Source organism: Thunnus maccoyii, chromosome 6, assembly GCF_910596095.1.
Source record: "Thunnus maccoyii chromosome 6, fThuMac1.1, whole genome shotgun sequence".
Taxonomy (NCBI): domain Eukaryota; kingdom Metazoa; phylum Chordata; class Actinopteri; order Scombriformes; family Scombridae; genus Thunnus; species Thunnus maccoyii.
The window spans coordinates 27,332,621-27,345,102 of NC_056538.1; the positions used below are offsets into that span (position 1 = coordinate 27,332,621).

Consider the following 12,482-nt stretch of genomic DNA (forward strand, 5'->3'; position numbering starts at 1 on the left):
TGGAGTAGAAGTACACCTTACAAGTACCTTACAATTATACTTAAGAATAGTACTTGAGTAAATGTACTGCCTTTAAGGTGTCAATTAAAAAGTCAGCTGCCTTATCATACAGATATAAATTTCAACTATAGATACTTCTAAATCTACCACTGTTTCATATGCAGATACAACATTAGTGGTATTTAACCACACCATTATGTGATCCTCTCTATCCTCTCATGGCTCATGCCTTGCAGGACAGTTCACCGTCACTCCACTAGAGTGTGCATTTACACGCTACTACATGCATAGTGTAGGCTATCATGTCTAAAGGGGAATGTTCATACAATGAGGCTCTGTGTAGGAGCTCCACTATTGCCTCGGTGCACTACACGGACAAACGATTGTCAATGGACTATTTGCGACGGATTTCAATCGGTTTCTGCAACGGCTCCCTGCGTTTAGACTGCGTGCTTTTTTGACTTGTAATTTGCAACCAGATTCCTCTTATCCGGATGGAGAGAGAAAGACAGAGAGTGAAAGGACTCATTTCCAAACAAAAATGCCGTGAGTCTTGAAGTTAAGTGGATTTTGTGTCTTTGTCGATTCACCTAATTTGGCGACCAGTCTCTCACTTTGAATTTTTAGTTGGCAGTCTCACTCTCTTTTGACTATTTCAAAGGAGGTGGACATTAGAGATAAAGTAAGATGACAGTGTGGCGGGGATGTATCCATCGGTGAAACTGAAGTTGTGCGTGCTATGGTTTTGAATCATCCAAGGGTTTTATATTGAATATTATTCATCTGTGAGCAGAGGTCGAGTGGTTAAGCAAGAGCGGATTCATTCCAGCTGTGAATCCCTGAGCCTTTTATGTTTGTAAATCATTCCAGTATTAATTATAAGCTGACATAGCACCCCTGAGGAAGAAATCACTAATCAAATTATCTAACACTGGGACTTTATAATGTCTCTGTGGTGCCCAGTCTGAGTTTATAGTGACCTTATCTCACTTAACAGGATTTTTTTTTTTTTTTTTTTTGACACCATAACATTTACCGTCAGTTAATTGTGATATATCCTTCATATATCATAGGCTACGTCGTCTCTTTATCTCGAGTGACTTTGTGCGTGCAGTCTACTATTTTTCTTTTCCACATGGGATCATAGCTGAGTCCATACGTCTTGTTTTCTTCCATGCTCTACTGTGGTCCATCAAAAGCTCCGTGGACCTCAGTCTCTATAAACTTGCCGGGGACCTGCGGGCATGGGAGAAGCGACCCCAGCTCAGTCCGCTGCAGGGGCATTCGTACCCATGTTGGGTGTTGGTTTAGGATCTATGTCCGGTGTGGTTGGCAACGGCCCGGTGGTGGCCACCTCCAGAGGCTCCGCGGTGCCACAGCTGCACAACGCCATAGTGGAGCGTTTGCGCGCCCGCATAGAGCTGTGCAGAAGGCACCACTCCACCTGCGAGAACCGCTACCAAAGGGGTCAGGCCGAGACCTCGGACCGAGAGCACGAGAGTACGCTTCACCTTCTTAACATAGTCCACCAAGGGCCTGGGAACCGAAAGGCCAAGGTCAGCCGGGGCTCGACCCAGCAACCTCCAGAGTACAGCAGCAGGGCCAACGGAGAGCAGAAGGGCTCAGAGGGCGACCAGAAGATTTCCACACGCATAGCGGTGAGTCTTGGGGGTGACACCAGGTGGTGATGATGATGATGGTGGTGATAATGAGTTATCATCATTAGCACCAATGATGTGATGATGATAATGCATATGCTAATGATGATAAAGCTTGTGGTAATGATAGCGACGGTGATGATGGCTGCTAATGATAGGCCCATAGCTGTGGTTACTTCTGATGATAAGAAAACAGTTCAAGTTCTGGTCAAACTTACCAGAGAACAAAATGTAGTTAGATATAGATGTAGTTAATAATGTGTTAAGTAACATCTCTCCATGAATTACTTCTTTTGTGGCCCTTGATGACGAACAGACTGTTAAGACTCAAGCCAATCTAACAGGACAACTAAATTCAGAACAAATGGCCCAACAATCAGGAAATGTTTTAAAACCAGAGTAATAAAATAGGTTCCTGATTTTGCTGATTAAAGGGGCCCTTGAAGTAGTTCAGATGACAGAGGATCACAAAGCCTGTTTACAAATCAATCCATTCAGAGGAAATGGTTTTGCATTTGCTGCAAAAACAATGTTAACATCTCTACTGTGCAGCTGATCCAAATAAAGGGATGCAGATGCATTCTGTGGCTTATTTAACCCATTTGATATGCACCGCTATCTCATTTTGCACTACAGATAAGTCAGTTTCCTTTATGTGACACATCAATTAGGATATTCTCAAGGGGTTGCTACGTGTCATTGAACAGAGTTTCACAAAGTAGTTTTAAACTAGTCATTTTGGAAATTTTGAGAGTCTTCAGAGTAAAAGATAATGAGAATAAAGGACGTTATACTCAACAGCAGAGCATTACAAAGAACATAGGGCAGGAAAATCTAACAGTGTGCACAGCAGGGCTTTCTGTGTGCCTGCTAGTGCTGATAGGACTGACTTCCTGTATGGCATCTGTTAAGGGCACAGCCAGTAAGATGTGAGATTTATTTTGTTGTTTTCTTTCATTGGGCACCAGGGAGTTCAACATCTAGACTATGAATTATTTCCCAAGCAGCATTTCAATAATGTCAAAAGGCTTGCAGATGTTCCTGCTCTAGATTTGCTTGAGATGCTGGATGGAAAAATAAACAATATGATTTTTTTTTTCCCCCAGTAAAGCCATAAAAGGGCAGTGATGATTGTTCTGTCAGTTCATTTATTGTCATCACTGTAATAGGACACGGGATAGCCTCTACTACATGTCACGCAACTGTATTTGCTTGTGCCTTGATAAAGACTCTCACATAAGTACAAGAAAAGAAGCTGTTCCTTTATTTAAAGTGCTAATATAAAACACAGTTTAGCTTTCCACATATTTAATTTTAATGCTGTTAGGTGCAGTATGACTGTGGTACATGATGGGAGGCAAGACACAACATCATGGATTATATTGACTGTCTAAAAGAGGTCAGGGAACATCATTATCATGTAGCTACTGTTTCATTTTTACTGACTGGAGTAGCGTGTTCTACATAAAACTGATGAGTGCAGCAGGATGGTGAGGAGGAAATGAAGTCCTGGCGTAGATGTTTATATCAACCCTGAGGTTAATATGTTTTTCACAACTCACAATGATTGGGTGAAGCAGAACAGCAGTCATTGCTGAAATCCCCTTTAATGCATTTATACCGCATCTATCCAGCATTAATACTGTAGAGAGTTCTTTCTTGAATATTACCCTCACAGCCATAAAAAGTATATTTTTATAAGCTCTGGCAAAAAAGAGTTAAACTTGTGTTTCACACATTTCCTGGGGCACAGTATAAGTTCAACATACTACATTCTTCTGCATTAAGAAGTGAGGCTTTTACAATGGCCACATCTGTGCATGTTATTGACTGTTCACATTGGAATTTGCGATGGAAACGTACACCAAGTGAGGGGCAAACAACACAATGGATTATGACTGGCTGGGAGTGCAGAGTGAGCAGCACTTAACAACGGTGCTCATTGAGACCAGATTAACAAAGGATATTCTTTTAGATGAAATTGGAGAAATGGGAAAGAAGAAGAGATGAGAGCTTACTTATCCTACGAAAATGATTTTCCATAATGCTTCCATGAACTAATCAGAGGCTTCTGAATATTCATATTTTAGATTATGTTTTTTCGTAACCAGTTTTTCAACCTTTCCCTTCATACTTGTATCAGTAAATGCATTCAGCACAGAAATAGGTCACAAAGTAGAGCTTACAAAACATTAGCAATGTATTACAATGAACAGACATTCAATTTCATCAGATCAGGACCCAGCAACCATCTTAACTATTCATTTATTGTTTATTAATTAATTGTTTATTAATTGTCTGTCAACAATACAGATAGTGAGTACATAATAAACAGTGATACGGCCTTGCTGCATGCATTGTCATGCCCTATTATCATGCATTTAACAAATGGCTCACCAAGCACCTTCTTGAAAGATGTGCTAGCCATGAAACTGTTTGAACCACAAGGCCCCCTTATAAATGTTTAGAGCCACTGAATACATTTCCTGCACGTGTTTACTTAAAGTCAAACAGGCCTTGAAAAAGCGGTAGGCAAGGGATGCCTGGTGATTAGCAGTCCTGTGTGCACTGGGAGGATTTTGTTATTTCCCAGTCTTGTTCTAGTGACAGATCTGGGAGCTGTATAGGCCTAGAGCAGCATGTGTTCATAGAAAAAGTGGTCTGTGCTGATATGTTTGTTGTGTTTGTCCACTTGAAACTCTATGTGTCCAAGTCTACCACAAGACGGCAACTCTTTAAATGCCAGAGCATGAGGCATCCTGGTCATCTAGTAGTCTGAAACATAAATCATATAACCGCAATGTCTATGCAGACATTTGTTTGCATGGCATGCTCATGCTCTCCCCATGTTTCCTGTCACTCTCTAATGTGGGCCACCCAGTAAAGGAACAATGGTGAAATAACTCTTTAAGCTTTATGTGTTAACTTGCTATAATTGTGGCACCTTGGACAAAAGATCAAAGTTGGCAACTGCAGTCAGTTGCACTTTTGATTACAGATCACCAGTTCCCAACCTAGGAATTGACACCCCCAGAAAAAGGTCACAAGATAAATCTGAAGGGTTGCAGGATGATTAACAAGATGAAAATATATTTCTGCGCCATAAAATTGTGTTTATTTTTTTCTGAACTTTGCTGTAGTTTTACTTTTTTTGCTGTGGAATTATGTGATATATTAAAATCTCCAAAAATAATTCATATAACACAAGGAAATAAATGAACTCTTTGCTTGAATTAGTCACAATACCGAAGGTAGACATATGGGGCCGGTGACGAGGTGTCTCAAGTTGACATTTTAAGAGGTCATAATCTAAAAAGGGTTACAGGAATACGTGCAGAATGCCATTTTTAGTTTTAACGTTATTTTTGTCATATCTATTTTCAGATTCAAAACAAAAATTGCATCACTTCCTATGAATTACTACACTTTTGAGCTAGCGTGCTATTCAGCACACAGTAGTTTAATAGACAATTCCGTAGCTAAATACTTCATTACATCCTGTAGGCGTCAACTACAACACCATTAAGTTACTGTGAAAAAGAATCTCCAGAATATTTTCTTTTCATAGTGTAATTTTTGTGACACTTTTTGTATTTACATTTTCAAGTATATTTTGTCAGATAACATAACATGACACAATTATACCCCTTAATTCATTATCACTGAAGTAATTACAACTACTAGCTTGCCAGTGGATTGATAGATTACTCCAATAGCATGGAGAAAAAAAGGAATTCCTTGTATTCTTGTGGTCTTGTATAATAGATATAGCGTGTGCATGTGTGTGGGGTGGGGTGGGGTGTGCACCGTAATATTTCCTGGCATACCCTGTTTGGCTGTTGAACTGCCTGAATCAGAGCTGCCGGTGGTCTGATCTCAGCCTTGCACGGCTGTGATGTAAAACAATTAGCCCAGGTCCATGGGGGCCACCCACAGTGAAGCCCACAGCATTGCCCAACCCTGTGGATGCAGCAAGGATCCATGTTAAACCCACAGATCACTTCCATGTTGTCATAGGAAGACTAAAGTTTTTCTTTTAGGAGTAGCTGGCTGTTAGTTGGTCTGAATGCTGAATTACTTTTAAGTCCCCTTTAGTGAGGCTTGGAAATGCTGCGGTTGCTGTTTATTGACAGCACAACTACACTGTAAACCTGATGTGATTAAGCTTGTCTCATTGTGTAGACTGCACTGCAGCTATGAGATGAGTGGAGCATCTCATAGTGTTTTGATTAAAAGACATTAAGATTGGCTTCCATATACTGTAGTAAAGCCATCTGTTAATCTCCTCCTACTATTTGGGATTAGTGCCCATCCCAAGATGGTATAAACACAAGCTCAATCCAATTCTCTTCACGCAGAATATATTTTTTTGGAATATGTATTCAGAATGTATTCTATTATTTCAATGGGAGTTTCTTGCAACAAAAAATTTCCACACTTTAAGTGTAGTCAGTGTCATATTATTCTGTTTTCATCCTGTTTTCACATATGCTACACATATATGTAATAGTTTGAAAAAAGTTGTTTAGTTAAAAGGGTACTTATTGACAGAATACTGTGCTGAAACTGGTTGAGGTATCCAGTTCTTTGCACAAATGCTGCAAACTTGTCACATTGGAAAATTTTAGTAATTAAAGACTTAGTGGTGTTACCCCATTCATCATGCAACATAGCTTTAATTGAACAAAATGATACCTACTGGCATGGGAGTAGAATGCATCATGGCATATGAATGTTAGGAGTCATTTAATGATATTTTCTTATTAAATTGTTCTTTGTATACTAATTATACTAAACTCAAGTTTTTTTCCAAATAGATTCCAGGTTTTTTCCAGTTTCCTAAGATATGGTGACTTTTCCATCCATAAATTCCTGTCAAATTCAGATTGACATCCCATAAACAGAAGGGATCATCATTACATTTTGCTCAGAGAAACATGACAGCAGCTTTTTACTGATACACATCAGCCAGATTTACTGACTTATGTAATAAAAGTTAGGGCCATGTAACATTATGTTCTGGACATTCCGCAGTCATATCCGCGGGCAGTTCATAAATTTTTAGCACCAACTAGATCTACGTTAGCACAGCTTGTCTATAAGGAAGGGGGAAGCGGTAGGTTAATATCACGTACACGGGCTAATGCTGTGGCCTGTCAGTTTCCAGGAAATTACTGCCTCTGGAGGACATTTGTTTGGACAGTATGTTGATTCTGACTTAGTTAATAGCTACTGTATCATCTTCTGGCTAAATCATGCATGAAATGAATGTCTCTATTCCCCAGTAAACATAGTTTTATGATAACATCAGCATACATGCGTTCTAAACAACTTAGCTACACATAAATTTTGTGATCATGATTGCTATGTCCTCGAGGGAGAGAGGGGTTCAAGCTTCAACACGCTTCTTCTCTTGGTAGCCAACCCAGACACCAGATTTTTAAGTGGCACAAAAACAAAGTTCACTGATGACTGACATTTCTCAAAGGAGCTTTATTTTTCAATCCCTTTCATTTAATGACTGTATTTACTAAAAATACAGTATTATAGAGACTGTATTTCCAATATTATAAACTGCAGTTTTTTAATATTATCCAATATCATGATGGCAGAAGTCAGGATCTTCAACAAATCATGCTGTCCAAAGAAAGCTTAAATGGTAATCCAAGTGACTCTTTTGGACATTGAGGACATCTTTGGTGCTGAGCAGTCATTGTTGTGCTGTTTCTCACTGATTCCAGGAGATCAAACTTATGTGATTTTATTTACTTTTTTAATTTTTTGTGGCTCTCTTTTCCTTGTCTGTCCAGCCATGGTGGCTGTTGCTGACTACCCAGCTCCAAACATCGTTGTTAATGCCAGAAAACATGCATCACTTCCTGTGCACCAGTACATTCTTCCCAGAACAGACTTATGAGACACTGGTTGTTTAGAACAGATGTACAGTCAAAGCTTTCAGGAGTTGAGTATAAGCTGTATTAGTCAGTGATGAATAGTAAGTGTTTATTGCAAATCAAAATGGTAAAAGCTATAGAGAACAAAGAACCCCAAGGAGTTTATACAAACATCTGACCTTCACCAAAAATGCACTTTAGACAGGACATTCAGGTCAAAGTCTTGAACATTTATTGCAAAAGTATGCATTTTAGTTTGGTGGTGTGCATGGCTCTGCTCATATGATGCTCTGGAACCAATCTGAGCAAGCCTGACATAGACTGTCCCTGAGCTCAAGGAGAGTTGAGGGAAGGAGGGAGTTGAATTTCTGAAGCAGGCAGAAGTGTAGCAGCAAGGGTAGAGCTCAGTGTTGTTGTATGTGGACTGAATAAGTACCAGAAGTTTATGTAGATGACCTATTGTGATAAGTAGGTTGTGAACATACGTGACTGAAAGGTGTAAGAAACATATAAATGGACTTTAACTAGATAAGAGTAAAGGATTATAAATGAGTATGCAATGACTGTGCAGCTTTAATAAGTTGTAAAAACTTCCTTGTCTGACTCAAGTATAGTGTCTGAATTCTACTCCCTCTTTTGTTAAGTACATCTATCATCAGTATTATTATCTGTCAATTTCTAATTGAAATTCTAGTCACTGAGAGGTTGAAAAAGATTGAACATATTCATCTTCTTTGTTAAGATGCTGGTATAGTTTTAAATCAACACTGTTATCACACACTTTGGAAACTGGAAAAAAATAAAACTAATAAGACTAAAGCTGCTTGTTTTTTTACTTGATAACAATTTTGATAAAAGAAATCAGTGTAAATTAATGTTAATGTAAAAATGTTTTGATTGGATGACACATTTAAGATGATAAGTTAGTAGAATATAGTAGAAAAAAGAGAAATCCATTATAATTTGTCTTAAAAATAAAAATACAAGGCTCAGCAAATGTGGTGTTATGCAGCAGCAGCAGCAGCAGCAGCAGCAGTAGCAGAAATGTGTTAGAAATAATGCTTCGTGAATCTGGGACATCTCTGTACCTGGCAACATTTGCATTGCGCTCTCCTGAAATGAGCACACTTTCATTCTTTTCTGGACCCATTTAGATTTTAACAAGTTGCATGTTAGCAGAAAATACACATAGGAAAAAAAAAACACAAAATGAAAAAAAAAAAAAAAAGAAGAAGAAGCACATATCAGTCAAGGAAGACAAGTTTTCAGAAGCCCAGCAGGGCAGTGAGGATGTGTGTCAAATCAAAGGCATTCATGGATCTGTTATACAGTATCTCTAGTAGTGGTGTCTTAAGAACCCCCCCTGCTTCCCTCCCTCTTCCCATTCCCCCACACACCCCCTCAACCACATAGACACATACACAACCCACCCTACTGCACGCGTCTCATGTTTTATTCAGCAGCCTATGGGAAGGCTGTATCTGTCTTTGAAGAGTGCTGACGAAACCATGTAGTAGACCCATCTCATCCTCAGTCTTCAAGGGATGATACAATATTAGTGGGTGCTCGCTTGGAGGAACAGAGGCCTCTTAACAGTCCAGGTGGGCCAGGTCTGCTCTGCTGCTGTTTGAGGTATATAAATGCTTGGCCCTTAGGATAAATTTAGCTTGTAGTTGTACTGGAACCACTACCCAGGTCTTTCCTCCAATGTGATATGTCTAGTACTGAAACAGTTAATCAGTGCATGTAATTTTTCAGACTAAATGATTAATAGAAAAATAGAAAATATCAACTGCAACCTGTGATGTGCCTGCAATCTGATGAGTTCACCTAAACTGCAATATGAAAATTCTAAAACTCCTGCACAATTGTTCAGATTTCTTTGTTGATCCTCCAACTGCAAATTAGACTCTGCAATAGACTCCTGTGAATATGCGCGGATACTTGTTTCATGTTTTGAATATGAGTTACCCCATTATTCAGTGTTTCATCCAAGGGAACATTTCACTGGGTGGAAATACCTCCAGTCCCAAGGGGTTTGGATTAGAGAGTCCCCACTGTATCCCTTTGTTGTTGATTCGTGCTTTCAGCATGCTTCTCGTTGTTGCCAGCACTTTGTTTGAATTTCGAGCATTACGTGGACCTCAAGACACAAAAAAAATCACATCTGTGCCACTGTAGTCAGTGGGGAATTTTAGGAGGACTAATATATTATTATACTAATATATCCATTTGATTTACAGAATATTTTTGTTCATGTCTTTTCATCATCTGGAATTTAGACATAAAATTATATGTGAGACTTGGGGCAGTCACTTAGCAAGAAAGGACCATGTTTATGTACATCTATATCTTCAGAGGGGCCTTGTAGAGGTATCTGCTCATGCCTGATGCGATTTCTTCTGCTGAGAGAGCTCTTTGAGGTTTGTCAGGTTTTTCCTGCTTGACTTAATTGAAGAGAGGGCAGGACTGTGTGTGAGGAAAAAGAGGGGGGTGGGGGGCGGTGGAGGTTGTGCCTTGGAGTGTCTTTCCACAAGTGCTTTGCTACCCACTGCTGAAACTAGAACCCTGTGGGAACAAGCATGTTCAGGTGTATTTTATGTGCAGTGCGTGGAAGGTGAATTGAGGAGACAAATTGCATGCAAAATGAAACACAAGCAGTGCTTTGCTCCTTTGTTTATGACAAGCCCTAGAAAATAGACATGGGTTTAGCATTAACAATATGTCTTTGGTTTTGGCATTCATATTGTGCACCAAGAAGACAACTATGCAGGTTTTGTGTTAGAGCTGACAGTTGTGTGATGCTTAGATAAACAGGAGCTTATCTATAACTGTTCTCACAGTTATCTGACAATCAGCCACCTGATATGTCAGAGTTTCCTGGACTTGTTGTAGCTGCTGTTGTAAACAGATCTGATTATCACAGTTTCCACTGGAGAGCTGGGTGTGGATGTTCACTTATGTATTACCATGTTAACTCCATGTCTCTGTCTTCACCTTGCTGAAATTCCCTATTCCAGTAACCAGCTGTATGTGGCTTTATAGGTTCATACACATCTATTTATCAGATAAAACCATTTGAAGCCCAAACGTTGTCAGTTATCCTGCTCTTCTGCTGAAGAACAATTGAGTTCAGAGCAAAGCAGCTTTATTTGCAGGACTTCAAACAGTCTATTCTCCCCAGGGTCATTACCCTGCTCAGGAAATGAGAAAGTGGGCTCCTGATGTCACTGGCAAACCCCTCTCACAGAGTGCTGGGTTAAACTTGGAGGGGGGAGGGGAGGGCCATGCTAGATCAGAGTTCAGACATGTTTACATTACAGCTCAGGATATTTCTCAGAGCCTGGCCAAGCTGCTGAAGTTCCCAGGCTCCAGAGTTGCGGAGTGCTGAAAAGAGGCACAAGCATTCACTTTTTCTTCTCCTCTCTCCCTCCCGCTCCCGTTCTCTGGGGTCTAAGTCATAGTTCAACTCCATTTGCATCGTGGTAATGTTCTGTTCTTTGCTCCAGTTGTCCTTGAGGTATATTATACTGTAGATGTGAAATGTATGAAAGATGAAAGTCACAAACCTTGCTGACACAAACAATGTTTGCATGTCTGAAATTATGCTGCTGACATTGTTTCAGGAATGAATGCCAAGAACTAATATTTAGCACAAATCTACATTATTACAGTTTTTGTCTGCAGTCCTTGACATCTCCTTTTCTGAGGAAAAAGTGTGATGTTATGGATATCCCTTTCTCTGCCAAAACACACCAGGTGAATACTGTCCTGTCTTTAAAATGAGCATTCAAATTAAAGTTAAACCAACATACTGAGCCAATATTGGTGTTTTATTAAACATCAGACCCTTTCAGTGTTGTCAACTTGAAAGAGAGCTGACTGCCTCAATAGTTGTTATTCAAATTGGATAGCTGACTACCATGGGTGGAAAGTGTAGTGGAATATTTTGCTCATGTAACAGTATACACTATGGGAACAACATCAGCCCATTCCAACCACACCAATGAACAGCCCTTATGTCCAAGCCAACAATAAATACATAACATGACGCAGTTGTTGATGTTCTCCTCCGGAGAGTGAGTTGCAACCATCAATGAGTTTTTTGTTGTACTCACCTGTCTGAATTGCATTCTGTGAGCGTTGTGCACCACAAAATCCTCCACAATCTGCTCTAAGTTTAATTTATTTGCTCATTTATTCTCAACGACCTCCTGCCGCTGCAGACACACCAGCAGCTTCGTCTCTGCTGCACCTGCTGATTTTGCACCTTTCTTTTGTTCTCACATGGTTTATCATTCCTTTTTTATATGACTGTTCTTGCTCTGTAATGGGTGCTGCTTGAAATGTAGCAAAGTACATCACTGGAAATTAAAAATTCTAAAGCAAAAGTAAAATTGCTGATTTTTACATTAAAAAGTGTATTAAGAGTAAATGTATTAAACAGTATAAGTGCTTTGGATTTCAGTGGAGAATTCATTACATCTTTGATTATTTTTGTTTTGGTAGTTTTTAACATTGTTTCTTATGATTTTTGATAACATTGGACCCACAAAGTAAATTACGGCTATATGAGAATGCAACAACATCACTAAAAAGGAGTTAGACTTGGCAAGAAACACAAGCGTTAAGCCAAACTTATTTGGAGGTGAAAACAAAGGAAAAAAGGTAAAATGACAACCCAAACTGTCCCTCACAGTTTAACTTTGACCTATCGAACATGCCTCACTGTAGTTGTACATGCACACTGTTTTCCTGTGAAATGACGGATTATTAGATTTTTACATTAGTGGTTTTACCTTGAAATATAGTGCTAGGTAATCTGTTGGCTAAACTGTTGGCTTATTAGCTGTCAGATCATTCACCTGCTCATTTTTACCTCGTAGGACTTTATTTGAGGTAGCGGTTTTGCTGTGTTCCCAAATGAGTA

General features: G+C 39.4%; 1 protein-coding gene across 1 annotated transcript in view; it reads left to right on the forward strand.

The window, feature by feature from the left end:
* The first annotated feature begins 288 nt into the window (after positions 1-288).
* The window catches only part of zmp:0000001236 (mastermind-like protein 2), a 42,232-nt gene continuing 30,038 nt past the window's right edge, over positions 289-12,482 (forward strand). Inside the window, exon 1 of the mRNA XM_042414826.1 lies at positions 289-1,658. Within this exon, the coding sequence (XP_042270760.1) occupies positions 1,245-1,658 (414 nt within the window). The 5' untranslated portion in view covers positions 289-1,244. The remainder of the gene's footprint in view (positions 1,659-12,482) is intronic.